This window comes from Hemiscyllium ocellatum, chromosome 31 (assembly GCF_020745735.1).
Source record: "Hemiscyllium ocellatum isolate sHemOce1 chromosome 31, sHemOce1.pat.X.cur, whole genome shotgun sequence".
NCBI lineage: Eukaryota > Metazoa > Chordata > Chondrichthyes > Orectolobiformes > Hemiscylliidae > Hemiscyllium > Hemiscyllium ocellatum.
Window position 1 is genome coordinate 4,877,871 of NC_083431.1, and position 17,470 is coordinate 4,895,340.

The 17,470-nt window shown below is 48.9% G+C and overlaps 1 protein-coding gene across 7 annotated transcripts in view; it reads right to left on the reverse strand.

Annotated features, from left to right (window-relative positions):
• The window catches only part of LOC132830575 (transient receptor potential cation channel subfamily V member 3-like), a 67,887-nt gene that overhangs the window by 18,263 nt on the left and 32,154 nt on the right, over positions 1 to 17,470 (reverse strand). For 6 of the 7 annotated variants that reach the window (XM_060848393.1, XM_060848395.1, XM_060848394.1 and 3 more), the window contains 7 exons: positions 15,871 to 16,004; positions 13,817 to 13,996; positions 13,568 to 13,711; positions 12,487 to 12,594; positions 10,060 to 10,349; positions 5,947 to 6,123; positions 2,701 to 2,901 (listed from right to left, as the gene is read on the reverse strand). In XM_060848393.1, coding sequence (XP_060704376.1) covers positions 2,701 to 2,901; positions 5,947 to 6,123; positions 10,060 to 10,349; positions 12,487 to 12,594; positions 13,568 to 13,711; positions 13,817 to 13,996; positions 15,871 to 16,004 — 1,234 coding nt within the window. The remainder of the gene's footprint in view (positions 1 to 2,700; positions 2,902 to 5,946; positions 6,124 to 10,059; positions 10,350 to 12,486; positions 12,595 to 13,567; positions 13,712 to 13,816; positions 13,997 to 15,870; positions 16,005 to 17,470) is intronic. The other variant, XM_060848399.1, reaches the window with a different exon arrangement.

The following is a 17,470-nucleotide window of genomic DNA, read 5'->3' on the forward strand; positions in this document are numbered from 1 at the left end:
TCATTCTCATTAACACTCAACACTGGAGCCCCCCAGGGATGTGACCTCAGCCCCCTACTGTACTTGCTGTACACCCATAACTGTGTCGCCAAATACCAGACTGATGCCATTTACAGGTTCGTTGATGACACCACCATAGTTGGCCGAATCTCAGATGGTGACAAAACAGACTACAGACGACAGGTGGAAGACCTGGAAAAATGGTCACTGAGAACAACTGAGCTCTCAATGCCGACAAAACCAAGGAACTCAGTATTGACTTTCGGCGGGATGTTACTCATGCCCCCCTACACATTAACAGCACAGAGGTGGAATGAGTGGAGAGTGTCAAGCTCCTGGGAGTGGTCATCAACAATAATCTTTCTTGGACTCTTCATGTGGACACACTGGTTACAAAGGCCCAACAATGTCCCTTCTTCCGCAGGCCGCTGAGGGAATTTGGCATAACAGCGAATACCCTTGACAACTTTTATAGGTGCGCCATCGAGAGCATTCTGTCTGGATGTATCACTACCTGGTATGGCAACTGTACCATTCAAGATCGGAGACGGTTACAGAGAGCGGGGAACTTGGCCCAAAGGCCAACCTCTCATCTACAGAATCCATCTACCAGGCCCGCTGTCAAGGAAAGGCCGCCAGCATTCTCAAAGATCCCTCCCACCCTGGCAATGTTTTTCAACAACCTCTACCATCAGGGAGAAGGTACAGAAACCTGAACACACGCACCAGCCGGTTTCGAAACAGTTTCTGTCCTACTGTGCCTCGGTACACAGGACAATAAGTTCAATTCAATTCAATTCAATTCAACTTACCTGTTGACACTCTTAATGACCTGCAATTACATTACCATTATCTCTCTGCCAATATATTCTGTGCCTGTGCACCTCCCTCCACTTCGCTAATGAAGGGGCAGCGCTCCAAAAGCTTGTGATTTTAAATAAACCTGTTGGACTATAACCTGGTGTTGTGTGACCTTTGATACTGGATCTCCTTAACAACCCAGCCTCGACGGCCCTCTGTGGTCAAGAATTCGATAGAGTCACTCCCCTCTGAGGGAAGAAACACCTCCTCAAGTCTGTCTTGTGGAGGCCCTTCACTCTGGTCCCAGACTCTCCCACAAGGGGAAATAACCTCTCCACACCTACCCTGTCAAGTCTCCTAAGAATCTTATCTTTCAATAAGCTCGCCTCTCATCCTTCTAAACTCCAGTGATTACAGGCCCAAACTGCCCAATCTCTCCTCATAGGACAGTGAGCATAGAACATAGAAACGTACAGCACAGAACAGGCCACATTGTTGTGCCGAGGTTTAATCCTAATGTAAAGTATAGTAACAACCTACTCACCCCTCACTCACTGCTATCCATGTGCATGTCCAGCAGTTGCTGAAATGTCCCCAGTGACTCTACTTCCACCACCACAACTGGCAACGCATTCCATGCATTCACAACTCTCTGCGTAAAGAACCTACCTCTGACATCTCCTTTATATCTTTCTCATAATATCTTCAAACTATGACCCCTTGTACCAGTCAATCCTGCCCTGGGGAAAAGTCTCTGGCTATTGACTCCATCTATTCCTCTCATTACCTCGATCAGGTCTCCTCTCATCCAACTTCTCTCCAGAGAGAAAAGTCCGAGTTTATTCAACCTTTCTTCATAAGCCAAGCCCTCCAGTCCAGGCAGCATCCTGGTAAACCTTCTTTGCACCCTCTCCAAAGCCTCTGTATCTTTCCTATAGTAGGGTGACCAGAACTGGATACAATATTCCAAGTGTGGCCTCGCCAGGGTTTTGTAGAGCTGCAGCAAAACCTCGCAGCTCTTAAAATCAATCCCCCTGTTAATGAAAGCCAAAACACCATATGCTTTCTTAACAATCCTATCCACTTGGGTGGCAACTTTGAGGGATCTATGTACTTGCACACCCAAATCCCTCTGTTCCTCCACACTGCCAAGAATCCTGTCTTTAATCCTATATTCAGCATTCAAGTTTGACCTTCCAAAATGCATCACTTCACATTTATCCAGGTTGAATTCCATCTGCCATTTCTCAGCCCAGCTCTGCATCCTGTCTATGTCGCGCTGCAGCTTGCAATAGCCCTCGATTCTATCAACGGGACCTCCAACCTTTGTGTCATCTGCAAACTTACTAACCCACCCCTCAACCTCCTCATCCAAGTCACTTATAAAACTACAAAGAGCAGAGGCCCAAGAACATAGTCCCTGTGGGACACGACTCAACACTGTCCTCCAGGCAGAATACTTTCCATCTACAACCACTCTCTGCCTTCTGTCAGCCAGCCAATTCTGAATCCAGATAGACAAATCTCCCTGTATCCCATACCTCCTGACTTTATGAATGAGCCTACCGTGGGGAACCCTATCAAATGCTTTGCTTCCATCCCTGGGAACAGCAGAGTGAACCCTCTCTGGACTGCCCAGGTAAGGGGTCTTAGGTAAGGGGTCAAAACGGTTCACAACAGTCTGGTGTAGTCAGGCTGTAGCACCTTGTGCAGCTTTAGTGAGACTTGAGCAAGTGGTTAAAGCAAGCAGTATGGATGCACCTCAGGGGAAACTAGACAACAACATGAGGGAGAAGGGAACAACGTCCCACAATTATAGATTTAGGACAGAAAGAAAAGGTTACAGTGAAGCATAAGCACCAGTATGAATTGGTTGGGCCGAATGGCCTATTTCCATACCAAGAATCCAATGTGATGGGAGCACTGCTCTTGGTCGAGGGGATTGTTTCTCTCCTCTCTGTTAGAGGCTACGATGGTCAATGTGATGATGTAGGTCAGGTAGAATATGAAACTGCCAATGAACAGGTACACCCCGAAATCCTCCCACTTCTTCTGCAGCAGCTCATTCATGGGCTCCACACTCAGCATCTCATGACGGTTCTGAAATCAGGAGACCTCCTTCATTAATGGGCTAGCTTCCTGCTCACTAAACATCCCATTACCCACTAAATCCTTCCTCCCCTCCCAGCTCGCTGTGCGGAGTCAATCTGCTGACAGCCCTTAGACGGTTGCTTGTGATCGAATCCACACAACAGGCTATCCGACAACATGAGGCATCACAACCCCAACCAGTGAACAATAGCCAAACACAATCTCAAGGTGCAGGGCTCAACCGTGAGGAGAGAGGAGGGGACGGGATAGGAGAGGAGAGGGAGGGGTAGGGGATAGGAGAGGAGAGGGAGGGGTAGGGATAGGAGAGGAGAGGGAGGGGTAGGGATAGGAGAGGAGAGGGAGGGGTAGGGGATAGGAGAGGAGAGGGAGGGGACGGGATAGGAGAGGAGAGGGAGGGGATGGGATAGGAGAGGAGAGGGAGGGGTAGGGATAGGAGAGGAGAGGGAGGGGTAGGGGATAGGAGAGGAGAGGGAGGGGATGGGATAGGAGAGGAGAGGGAGGGGTAGGGAGAGATTGGACTGCGGAGGGGGCGAAGAGGAGAGGAGGCAGGCTGGGGAACAGTGTATGTGTGGGTGTGTGTGGGTGTGTGTGTGGGTGGGTGTGAGGGTATGGGTATGGGATGGGAGCATGTGGGTACGTTTGTGGTGTGGGGGTGTGTATGTGGGGGTGTATGTGGGGGTGTGTGGGGTGTGTGTGTGGGTGTGTGTGTGTGAGTGTAGGTGTAGGTGTGGGTGTGGGTGTGGGGGTGTGGGGGTGTGTGGGTGTGTGTGGGGTGGGGTATGTGTGTGGGTGTGTATATGTGGGGTGGGGGTGTGTATGGGTGTGGGTGTGTGTGTGTGTGTGGGTGTGTGTGGATGTGTGTAGGGGTATGGGTGTGGGGTGTTGGTGGGGGTATGTGTGGGGATGTGTGTGGGTGTGTGTGGGGATGTGCAGAGGTGTGTGTGGATGTGTTTGTGGGTGTGCGTACATGGGTGTGTGTGGGGGGGTGGGGGAGTGTGTGGGTGTGCATGTGAGTGTGTGTGCATAGGGGTGTGTGTGGGTAGGTGCGTGTGGGTGTGTGGGTGTGGGTGTGTATGTGTGTGCGTGGGGTATGTGTGGATGGGTGTGGGCGTGTGTGGGTGTGTTGTGTGTGTGGGTGTGGGTGGGTGGGTGTGTGTGTGTGTATGTGGGATGGGTGGGTGTATGTGGGTGTGTGTGGGGATGTTATGTGGGTGTGGGTGTGTGTGGGTGTGTGTATGTGGTTGTGTGTGTGAGTGTGGGGTGAGGGTGTTAGGTGGGTGTGTGTGTGGGGGTGTGTGTGGGGTGGGGGTGTGTATGGGTGTGTGTGTGAGTGGGTCTGTGTGTGGGTGTGGGGTGAGGGTGTTGTGTGTGTGTGTGTGGGGTGTGGGCGTGGGGTGGGGGTGGGTGTGGGTGTGGGGTGGGGGTGTGTGTGGATGTGGGTGTGGGTGTGAGTGTGTGTGGGGTGGGGGTGTGGGTGGTGGTGTGTGAGTGTGTGTGTGTGGGTGTGTGTGGTTGTGGGTGTGTGCATGGGGTATTGTGTGTGTGGGTGTGTTTCTTGGTGGTTGTGTAGGTGTGTGTGTGGGGTGGGAGTGAGTGTGGGTGTGTGTGTGGGTGTGGGGTGGGGGTGTGTGAGTGTGTGTGCGTGTGTGTTTGTGCGTGTGTGTGGGTGCGTGTGGGAGTGTGTGTGTAGGTGTGGGTGTGGGATGGATGTGTGGGTGTTCGCATGGGGCGGGGGTGTGTGTGGGTATGGGTGAGTGTGGGTGTGTGTGGGTATGGGTTGGGGGTGTTTGTAGGGGTGTGGGTGGGGGTTGGAGGGGTGTGTGTGTGTGGGTGTGTGTGTATGTGGGTGTGGGTGTGGGTGTATATGGGTGTGGGTGTGGGGTGGGTGTGGGTGTGTGTGTGGGTGTGGGTGTGGGGTGGGTGTGGGTGTGTGTGGGTGTGTGTGGGTGTGGGTGTGGGATGGGTGTGTGTGTGTGTGTGTGGGGGGTGTGGATATGGGATGGGTGTGTGTGTGTGTGTGGGTGTGGGATGTGTGTGTGTGTGTAGGGGGGGAGTGTGGGTGGGTGTGTGGGTGTGGGATGGGGGTGTGTGGGGTTGTGATATGTGGGAGTGTGTGTGTGTGTGTGGGTGTGTGTGGGGGTGTGGGTATGGGATGGGGGTGTGTGGCATTGTGAGATGTGTGTGTGTATGTGTGCGGGTGTGTGTGCGGGTGTGTGTGGGTGTGTCTGTGTGTGGGTGTGGGTGTGGGATGGGTGTGTGTGTGTGTGGGGGGGTGTGGATATGGGATGGGTGTGTGTGTGTGTGTGTGTGTGGGTGTGGGATGTGTGTGTGTGTGTAGGGGGGGAGTGTGGGTGGGTGTGTGGGTGTGGGATGGGGGTGTGTGGGGTTGTGATATGTGGGAGTGTGTGTGTGTGTGTGTGTGTGGGTGTGTGTGGGGGTGTGGGTGTGGGATGGGGGTGTGTGGCATTGTGAGATGTGTGTGTGTATGTGTGCGGGTGTGTGTGCGGGTGTGTGTGGGTGTGTCTGTGTGAGGGTGTGGGTGTGGGATGGGGGTGTGTGGGGTTGTGGGATGTGGGCGTGTGTGTGGGGGTGTGTGTGGGGTTGTATGTGGGTGTGTGTGTGGGTGTGTGTGTGGGGGTGTGTGTGGGGGTGTGTGGGTGGGGGTGTGGGTGTGCGATGGGGGTGTGTGGGGTTGTGAGATGTGGGATGTTGTGTATGTGTGGGGGTGTGTGTGGGTGTGTGTGTGGGGGTGTGGGTGGGGGGAGTGAGAAGGTCAGGGATGGATGGAGGGTTGGAAGCTGATGGATTGATAAGGAGAGGGGGAAGGGATGGGTAGGGTCTGACTGAGAGGGTTGTGGAGGCTGGATTGTAGGGAGTGAGGTGGTGAGAGGTGGAGTGAGGACAGAGGAAGAGTTGGGCGGGTAAGGGATGGGTCATGGAAGGGAGAGAAGCCTCAGGGAGGGGGGCAGTGATGATTGATTGCTGTAATCCCCGAACGCCTGTTGACAATGAGCTGAGGGAGAAAGGCGTTACCCTGTTCCTGCTGCTATACACCACCGTCTGAAGTACAGAGTTCTCCTCAATCGTATCGACTCCAGACAGGTCATATAAGGAACAAGAGACCGGTCCATATTCCCACTCCGTGAACTTTCTGGAAAGGTGCTTGTACTTCTTCTGTTTTATTTCCCTTCCCAGGATATGTTTAAATATCTGGAAAAAAGTGAGAAAAGTCTATTATCCAGAGAGGGGCTTGTAAATGTCTAAAAGAACATTCTAGTAGTTCCTCCATTTCCGACCATCAGGACCATAAAATACATTCGGCCATTCAGCCCATCAACTATGTTCTGCCGTTCGATTAGTCAATAATTCAACTCCACCTCCTGGCCTTTTCCCCATTATCCTTGATTCCCTTCCTGATTAAAACCTGGGTCTCAGCCTGGAGGATATTTAACAACCCAGCCTCACAGCACTTTATACTAAAGAATTCCACAGACTCCCTCCTTTCTGAAAATTGCAGAGTCATACAGCACAGAAACTGACCCTTCGCCCCAACCATGTTCCCAAGCTGAACTCGTCCATGCTCCCTGTTCCTGGCTCAACATCAGGAGGTGAAAATGTGTTGCTGGAAAAGCGCAGCAGGTCAGGCAGCATCCAAGGAACAGGAGAATCGATGCTTCGGGCATAAGCCCTTCTTCAGGAATGAAGGCTTATGCCCGAAACGTCGAATCTCCTGTTCCTTGGATGCTGCCTGACCTGCTGTGCTTTTCCAGCAACACATTTTCAGCTCTGATCTCCAGCATCTGCAGTCCTCACTTTCTCCTCAACATCAAGAGGTGGCCTGTAATTAGACAGGGCCCTTTGGCATTCAGTTCGAGCAACTGGGTTCAATTCTGGGCACAGCATCTAAGGGAAGATAGTGTGGCTCTGGAGAAGTGCAGTGCAGCCTAATACCGTGGGGCTAGGGGTTCGGGAGGGGCAGGGTATGTATACTGGACTTAACCCTCTTGGCTGGGGGAATGTGACTGCGGTACTGGAGATTGTTAGATAGTGATTACACCAAATGTTATAAGCATATCTGCATCCACCATTTCCTCTGGCCGCCCATTCCACACCCTGACCACCCTCTGTGTAAAAAAGTTTAAACCTTTCTCCTCTCACCACAAAGCCCAGGGACATTGACCTTAACAATGCCCCTCCTGACTTTATAAACCTCTGTAAGGTCACCCCTCAACGTCCTATACTCCAATGAATGAAGTCCCAGTCTTTCCAGTTTCTCATTGTATCTCAAACCCTCCATTCCGGACAATATCCTGGTACAGCTTCTCTTTTAATAATATCCTTGCGATAACAGACAGAAGAAATTCCTTCTCACCCCTGACTTACATCGGCAATCCGTTATTCTGAGAGCATGCCCTATGGTCCCAGACCCCCCCATGAGGGGGAAGCAAGGTCTCTACGCCCACCCTGTCAATCCCCCTGAGGATCCTGTCTGTTTCAATAAGGTCATCTTTGATTCTTCTAAATGCCAATGAGTACAGGCTCAGTCTACTCAACCTCTCCTCATCAGGCAGTCCCTGATTCTAGCCGAGTTAACAAGATTAATTATCTGAAGGATATTATCACCCGTCCAATGAGATGAGGAACAGGAAAAGGCCATTCAGCCTCTTCAGCCCATTCTATCACTCAATCAGATCACAGAATCATCGATTCCCTACAGTGTGGAAGCTAGGTCATTCGGCCCATCAAGTTCTCACCAAGCCTCCGAAGAACATCCCACCCAGACCCAACCCCCAACCCTATCCCTGTAACCATGCATTTCCCATGGCTAGCCTGTATATTCCTGGACACTATGGACAATTCCCCATGGCCAATCCACCCTGACCTGCACATCTTTGGACTGTGGGAGGAAACCGGAGCACCCGGAGGAAACCCACGCAGACACGGGGGAGAATGTGTAAACTCCGCACAGACAGTGGCCCTAAGGCTGGATCATTATGGATTTCCATCTCAGTTTCATTTACCCTCTATCCTGTGGTATCCTTACCTGACAAAATCCAATTGGTTTATGTCTTGCTTCTCCAAATGAATAGCATGCCCCCCTTCCCCAGTCTTTCAAGGTTGTTATATCCAGATTAATACTCTGCTAGGGCAGCAGTCTGGAAATCAATCCAAACTATCCCTGGAATCATCATAAATCTGATGAGGAACTACACAAGGTCCCACGTTTATCTGACTGATGAATTCAAAGTAAAAGAAAACACTGACCAGCTTTCTGTAGTTAACACTAAAACTGCTCCTTATTGTCATTGAAACCAGAATTGCTGGAGAACTTCAGCAGGTCTGGCACAAGTTGTGCAGAAAGAAACCGAGGCAATGTCTCACGTTCCTTTGGCTCTGATTTCTCTCCACAGATGCTGCCAGACTTGCTGAGCTTCTCTGGTAATTTACAACTAAAAAAGAGCAAAGATCAATACAGCACGGGAACAGGTCCTTTGCCCCTCCAAACCTGCGCTGACACATTTTGTCCTTCCACACTGAAACTGTCTTCACTTACAGGATCCATATCCCTCTATTCCCTTCCTATTCCTGTGTCCACCCAGGTGTATCTTGAATGCTGCTATTGTATCTGCTTCCACCACCACCTCTGGCAGAATGTTCCAGGGACTCACCATCCTTTGTGTGAAAAACCTGCCTCTTTTAAATATCATCCCCCCAACTCCCCCCCCCCCCCCCCCCCCCCCGCCCCATCACCTTGAACCTGTGTCCCCTAGTAACTGACCCCTCCACACTGGGAAAAATCCTCATACTTTCCACTCCATCTGTGCCATTCACAATCTTATCACCTTCCATTAGATCACCCCTCAACCTCCTGTATTCCAGTGAAAACAAACCCAGTCTATCCAAACTTTCTTCATCGCTAAAATCCCCCCAAACCAGGCAACATCCTGGTAAAACGTTTTCTGTTTTTCTGATTGTTTCAGATTTCCAGCATCTGCAGTTCTTAGTTTTTTTTGTTTAGCTCCTTATTGGAAATAGATTGACTGCTAACATAACAGTCTGTAACTTAAACTCTATCCCTCTTACATTCCCCTCTCTCACCGATAGACAATATACAGAGACATGGATTAAGAGTGGGAAAGGGAACCAAACTGAGGGAAACACAGTTCAATGGCACCAGCCGAGACTACAGGAACTGACGAGTCTTTTCACCAGTTCCATCTCATTCCTTTTCACCCTTTGCTGTTGACACGAAACAGTTTTCACACTGATACCATCTTTCATTCACTGGATGAGAATTTGGTCTTCCATTGATGTTAAGGGATTTACAGAGAAATTCATTCATGAGACATAGACATCGCTGGATTTACAGAGAAATTCATTCATGAGACATAGACATCAGCATTTATTAGCCATTCCTAATGGGGCTGGAGCAGCTGGTGATGAGCTGTCTTCTTGGACCGCGACAGTCCATGTGGTGTAATCACTATCTAACAATCTCCAGTACCGCAGTCACATTCCCCCAGCCAAGAGGGTTAAGTCCAGTATACATACCCTGCCCGTCCCGAACCCCTAGCCCCACGGTATTAGGCTGCACTGCACTTCTCCAGAGCCACACTATCTTCCCTCAGATGCTGTGCCCAGAATTGAACCCAGTTGCTCGAACTGAATGTCAAAGGGCCCTTTGTAATGACAGACCACTTCCTGATGTTGTTTGCAGGATGCAAGCACAGACTGCATCTTCTGCAGCACCTCATCAGCAACATTGACCACTTCAAACAAAAATCTCCCATCTGGTCAAAACTCAGAGCCCCGGTATTTAGAACTTCAGGCCCAGTACCTATAATCAGGATAATCTGAGATTAAATCCCTGAGGAGCTGAGGACTCTACAGTCATTTTGAGAATTCTTAGACATCATTAGCTGGTCTTCATGCAATTAATTCTCATACCGACTCAAGATAGGAACTGATTGTCCTGTAGGGAATGAGTCTCCACTCCCATTCTGTCCATGTGTCTCCAGTGCCACAGTAATTCAGCCGTTAGCACCTCTCTGAATGGATTCTCCATTGGACAAACTCCTCCTCCCCAAGGCTAACCCAGTCAGATCTCTGCCTTGACCAATCAGAGGCCGGTGATTAGGAACCTACCCCTATCTTGCCGGTCTGAGCAGCCAGGTGTAGGGGGGTCAGCCCCTGGAGGTTGGTGATCTTCTCCAGGTTCTCGCTGGGCGATATGTCCGTGCTCCTCATCAGGATAAAGTCGTACATCTCTGTCACAAAGCTCCGAGCTTCCACCGTGTCGTAGGCGATGGTTACCAGGGCATGCAGCACCGTGTTCCCTGCCCGGTCCTGTGCCCGGGGATCTGCGCCATGCTCAATCAGGAAGGTCACAATGTCCAGTTGGTTGGTACAAGCAGCCAGGCTGAGGGGGAAGCCCCCTGGGTCCCGTATGGGCAGGGGGAGGGGAAATAACACCATCTTGTAAGTCACCGTGCCTGGTAGACATAATAATCTCTGTACCCCAGTTCCCTCCCCCACCCCCCTGCTCCTTTCCAATGGCCATGACTCCCATCACCAACCCCACCCTTCCCTGCAGCCCACCCACAATGACAGATAATCCCTCTTCTCAACTCACATCATCATGGGAAATGTTCCAAGCTATTTCACTGCAGAGAGCATCACTATCCTATCCTGATCATTTTATAATTTACCCGCCAGATGTGGCTATCACTGGCTGGGCCCAGTATTTATTGCCTGTCCCTAGTTGCCCCTTGAGAAGGTGGGGGTGAGCTGCCCTCTTGACCCGCTGCAGTCCATGTGCTGTGGGTTGACCCACAATGTCCCTTAGGGAGGGAATTCCAGGATTCTGACCCAGTGACAGTGAAGGATGGGAAGTGGCTTGGAGAGGAACATGATATTTTCCACATCACACTTGTCTTCCACTACCAGCCAGGAGTTGGGACATGAAACACTCATTAATATACGATTGGCCAAGTCTTCATCAGGAGCAGAGACCAGTAAACATCTCAGTGCTTCACTAGTCCGTCACTGACACAGGACCCTGGCTTTCTACTGCAGGGAATGGAGCTCCCGGTTACACAGCGAGGTATTCAAAAAGGGTGGGAGACTCACAGCAGGAAACTATAGACAGTTGTTCAATACCTGTCACAGGGAAAATGTGAGACGCTCTTAGTAAAAACAAAATCATGTCTCACAAACTTGATTGAGTTTTTTGAAGAAGTAACAAAGAAGATTGATGAGGGCAGAGCAGAAGATGTGATCTACGTGGACTTCAGTAAGGCATTCGACAAGGTTCCCAATGGGAGACTGATTAGCAAGGTTAGATCTCATGGAATACAGGGAGAACTAGCCATTTGGATACAGAACTGGCTCAAAGGTAGAAGACAGAGGGTAGTGGTGGAGGGTTGTTTTTCAGACTGGAGGTCTGTGACCAGTGGAGTGCCACAAGGATCGGTGCTGGGTCCACTACTTTTTGTCATTTACATAAATGATTTGGATGCGAGCATAAGAGGTACAGTTAGTAAGTCTGCAGATGACACCAAAATTGGAGGTGTAGTGGACAGCGAAGAGGGTTACCTCAGATTACAACAGGATCTGTACCAGATGGGCCAAGGGGCTGAGAAGTGGTGTGCTGTACATCTCTATGACTCTATGACATGAGGACACTTGGATAAATTCACAATAGTCAGGAAGAGTCAACATGGTTTGAAGTAATGTTTAACTCATTTATTAGAATTCTTTGAAAAAGTACTATGTACTGTAGTTAAAGGGGAACCAGTGGGTATTGTGTATTTAGATTTTCAGAAAGCATTTGCTAAGGTGCCATATTACAGTGATGTCATGGATAACACATTCGCATGGACTGGGGATGGGCTAAGCCAAGAGAAACTGAGAATGGGTCAGAGTCCAGCTGGCAAGATGTAACAAGTTGTGTTCCTCAAAGATCAATGCTGCGACCTCAACTCTTTACAATTTATAGAAAGGATTCGGATGACGGGGTGGGCAGAATTGTTACCAAATTTACTGCTGACACAAGGCCAGGTTGGAAAGTGAGTTGTGATGGGGACAGGAGGATGCTGAAGAGGGATTTGGATAACTTCCATTAAGATCTGGAAAGTGGGGGATAAAATTAAGAAAATAGATTGTCTGTTTTGGGGGAGAGAATGTAAAGGAAGCTGAGCATCTAAATGGTGAGAGATTGCAGGGCTCTGAGATACAGAGGGGCCTGGGTGTCCCAGTGCATGAATCATCAAAACGCAAGCAATCAGGAAAATGAGTGGAATGTTTTAATTTATTGCAACTGGAAGTGAACACAAGAAGAGGGAGATTATGCTCCAGTTATACAGGGCACTGCTGAGACCACATCTGGAGTATTGTGTACAGAACACTGTTTAAGGAGGGATTGTAAATGCTGCTGGAGGTAATTCGGAGAAGGGTTACCAGACTAATCCCTGCTCTGAGTGGATCATTTTGATGAGGAATACTGGTCAGACTGGACTTGTTCTGCTGGAGTTTATATGAGTCAGCTGTGACCTGACTGAATCTTCTTCGAACCTGAGGGGTCTTCACCGGCTGGAGATGGAACGGATGTCACTGATGAATCATGGCTCCGGGCCACCCAATGAGACCTCCTTCCCATGGTGACTCTGTGTAACTCCCTTCCTGCAAAGGCAATTGAGGCAGAGTCTTTGAATCTTAAGGGAGGGGGCAATAGTTTGTTGATTAGATAGAGGGTGAAAGGTCATCAGGGTGTGAGTGGGAATAATCCGATCAGGCTTAATGTTTTTGAGTGATAGAGGGATGGAGTGACCTAGTGTTGTTCCCAATCCGGGTTTCTGTGTGATTTAAACATGTCAGCTGGGAGGCTCCACCCTTTCCCGGTCCCTGGACTATCACCTGCACAAACATATCCATAGATTATCACAGAATCCGTGTCCACAATCTGGCTTTTCTCCACCATTCTCTCCCACTGCCACTTCACTAACTTGTTTATTTGTCAAATCCTCGACTGTGTGCCTGTGTCTCATATGTTCAGTGTGTGTCAGTCAGGGATTGTGTGTCAGTCAGTGAGTGTGCATCAGTCAGACTGTGTGTGTGAGTCAGTGAGTGTGTGTCAATCAATGTGTATCAGTAAGACAATATGGATCAGTCAGTGTGTGTCAGTCAATGAGTGTGCATCAGTCAGTCAGTGTGTGTCAGTGAGTGAGTGTACGTCAGTCAGGCAGTGTGTGCCCTTCAGTGAGTGTGTGTCAGTCAGGCAGTGTGTGTCAGTCAGGCAGTGTGTGTCAGTCAGACAGTGTGTATCAGTGAGTGAGTGTCAGTCAGACCGTGTATGTCAGTCGAGAATGTGTCAGTGAGTGAGTGTTAGTCAGGCAGTTTTGTCAGTCAGGCATTGAGCGTCATTCAGTGAGTGGGCATCAGTCAGTGAGTGTGTGTCTGTCAGTGTATGTCAGTCAAGCAGTGTGTGTCAATCAGACAGTATATGTCAGTCAGAGAGTGTGTCAGTCAGTGAGTCTGTTGGTGAGACAGTTTGCGTCAGAGAGTGTGTGTGTCAGTCAGATTGAGTGTGCCAGTGAGTGAGTGTGTGTATCTTCTTGATCCTTGCTGTATTTAAGATTTCACTGTTTGAACTCACCAAAATAGAAGGAACATTTTTTGTGTTTCTTGTTGCGAAAGAAGCTTCCTTTAGCCATGGCATCAACAGCGGCACCGTTTCTGACCAACAGCTTGACCAGGTCACACCTCCTGCGCTCCACTGCAATGTGCAGACTTGTCTGTCCTGGAGACAGAGACACATCACAGTTCACCTTTCACCTGAGGTGGGGAGTGGGGCCTGTGTTTTACACAGAAAGCCAATACTGGGAAATCTAGCCTCATTTCCTACCTCTGTAAATCTTGTCAGTGTAGGCTGCATTGATAAAGGCTTCCAGGTCTCCAGTCTTCCTTGAGAAGGAGATGAGCTTCTTGACAATCTCCACGGTCTTGCAGTCTTGGGCTGCATCCTCCACTTTGTTTGTTATTTTCAGTAAAGCTTTCATCAGGCAGGTCTGGCCGGTGTTTGGATCTGTGTGTGAGTGATGTGAGAAAGTCCAGAGTGAGGGAGCCTCCCGATGATCCTATTGGAGGGGGTTCTTGCTAATCTCCTCCCTCCCAGGATCTGCTAAACTCTCAGACCTGACCAGGTCACTATGGACATTGATGTAGCAGACCCCTTTGAACCCTCTGTATCTCACTCTTCCCAAATAAAACCCCACATCTCCCCATTGTTTTCATAAGTTCAGTCTCTGCATGTCACCATTTCTCAAAGTTAAGGGAATGATTGTAAAGTTGCATTTAATACCCCACACGTCCCCAGGCCAATCCCAATAGGAAGCATCCAGACTTCCAAACCCGATCCCAGTCTCTGCCTTCCCACACTGACCAACATCTCATTGCGAAGCTGATTGTTTTGGGGGCCTGATAGATTTTTAATCCATTCGCCAAAAAAACAAGAAAGATTTTTCTTTTCAGATACCAGTCTGATCCAATGGGCAGGGCTACATAGAGGAGGCAGGAAAATGATATGAAATGAATTGCTCCTTCAGAGTCCTCACAGACATGATGGGCTGAACGGCCTCCTCCTGTGATAAAGTGTCTAACTCCAGCAACTCGTTCTCCTGTGCTAACTGTATTCCTATCTACCTGTTCTCTGTGAGATCTGTTAGACAATACTGACCCTCCCTGGTATCTCTCCATCTGGACATTTTGTAACTTTGCCTAATTGTTGAATATCAGCACAGTCAAAGGAGAGTGTAGGGAAATGGTTCTGAAGGGGTTAATGTTCATTTCCTATTGGATCCACCCATTCTATTGATATCACACATCCATTCCCCACCATTCTGTGGCTTGAGAGCTTTAGCCCAGCTTTTGGAGGGAGCAGACAGATCTGTCCCCACTCCATCAGAGTCCTAGTCATTCTGCCTGACCCAATGTGGTTGTACATCTCACTCTCACAGAATAAACCACCTCATTATCCTTTTCTGAGGGACTCTGCAGTGGTGTATCCTCTACCACATTTTAAAAATTCATTCTCAGGACATGGATGTCACTGACTAGGCTAGTATTTATTGTCCACACCTAATTGCCCAGAGGGCATCTAAGACTCAATCACATTGCAGCAGGTGAAGACTCATATGTAGGCCAGACCAGGTAAGAATGGTAGATTCCATAAGACCGTAAGACATAGGAGTGGAAGTAAGGCCATTCGACCCATCGAGTCCACTCCGCCATTCAATCATGGCTGATGGGCATTTCAACGCCACTTACCCGCATTCTCCCCGTAGCCCTTAATTCCTCAAGACATCAAGAATCTATCAATCTCTGCCTTGAAGACATTCAGCGTCCCGGCCTCTACTGCACTCTGCAGCAATGAATTCCACAGGCCCACCACTCTCTGGCTGAAGAAATGTCTCTGCATTTCTGTTCTGAATTGACCCCCTCTAGTTCTAAGGCTGTGTCCACGGGTCCTAGTCTCCTCGCCTAACAGAAACAATTTCCTAGCGTCCACCCTTTCCTTCCCTGAAGTACATCAGTGAACCAGATGGTATTTTCCAACATGGCTTCATGGTCATCATTCGACTCTTATTTCCAGATTTTTATTGGATTCACATTCCATCATCTGCCATGGCCGGATTCAAAACCAGGTCCCCAGAATATTAACGAGGTTTCTGGATTAACAGCCCCGAGATAATATCACGAGCCCATAACCTCCCCTAACACTGGATAGGCTCAAGATAAAGCAAAGACAAAAGTAGATTAATGGTAGCAAGCTCCCTCAGACAATTCAAGCAGGCCTCGAAATAATCAGGGTGGAGGGTTCGAGGGATTTCTGAGGGACAGAGTTGAGGGTGCTTCATAAAAAATGACTTCCTCTCTCTCACTCTCTCTCTCAATCTTTACCTTTTAATATTTGATGAGAGAGGTAGCCATTAGATTCCTTGACCTTTCCCAGTAAGGTATCTATGGTGTCCAGATCTCCTTCAAAGATGGCGTTGAAGAGCTGAATCCGACATGCTTTGTAATCGAGCTGATGCCTTGACAGAATGAAGGGGACAAATTCAGCTTCCCAACAATATCTAAGAACATCCGCTGTTTCCCAACTGATCCCACTTTAACCCAGAGGCCCCAAGGGCTGAAGCGTTTAGTTATGGAATGTTGGTGGGTGGTCCATCTCTTGCTCAAGGTGCCAGTTGTAACTGGTTAGTGATGGTTAGTGATGGTTGGTGATGGTTGATGATGATTAGTGATGGTTAATGATGGTTGGTGATGGTCAGTGATGGTTGGTGATGGTTAGTAATGGTTAATGATGGTTGGTGATGGTTAGTAATGGTTAATGATGGTTGGTGATGGCGCCAGTCTAGTAACTCAGTGTTTGTGTTGAGATTGGAACCTGAATTCACCAAAATACCCAATAACTACAAGAACAGCCAATCTTCTCATAACCCCATTAAGTTATTCAGGTATGAGTGTCTAGTCTGATTACATGTGACTCTTGTCCTCACTATGGAACAGATTCTTAATGAGGACTAATCGTGCAATTGGACATGAAACTGGTGCAAGTGTTGAGGGAGGGACAATTCGTACAGTTATACAGCACAGTGGAGACCCATCAGCCCATCGGTCTATGCTGATAGAGTCAGACAGTCATACAATCCTAAAGCACGGAGACAGCCCTTTGGCCCTAACTGGTCCATGCCAACCAAAATGTCCATCCACGCTAACCCCATTTCTCTGCACTTGGCCCATATCCTTCTAAGCCTTTCTTATCCATGCTTTTGTCCAAATGCCTTTTAAATATTGTTAATGTACCTGCCTCAACCATCTCCGCGGGCAGCTCATTCCATATGCATACCACCCTCTGTGTAAAGATTGTCCCTCAGGTTCCTTTTTATTCTTTCTCCTCTTACCTTAAACTGATGCCCTCTAGACCTCGATTCCCCAACTCTGGGACAAAGGCGAGTGTATTCACCCTATCCATACCACTCATGATTTTATATACCTCTACATGGACCCCCCTCAGTCTCCTATGCTCTAAAGAAAAAGGTCCTGTGCTGTCCAACCTCTCCCTATGTCGCACTAATCCCATTTTCCTAAACACGGGCCTTATCCTTGAACAGTACAACATTTCCAATGTTTATCCATGTGCTGTTTAAAGTTTTGGAGGTTGATCTGCCTCAGCCAGAGAGAGCATTCCATATTCCCGCTGTTCAGTGATGGTAATGCCACGAACTATGAAGGCGGTATTATGGTTAGGTTCTGTCATATCTATGAGGGTCATTGCCTGGCACTTTTATGGGGCAAAGGTTACTTATCACGTGTCAGCTCAAACCCGGATATGTCCAGGTTTGTCATACGTGTGGTAACTGCTCATGTACAGGAGCTTTCCTTGCCCATGTTTAACCTGACGTCATGAGGTTTCATGGGGCCCAGAGTCAATGTCCCCTCCCTCCTGTATACCAGTGTGTTACCATCTCTGCCAGTGATGTGTGCTTTCTGAGTC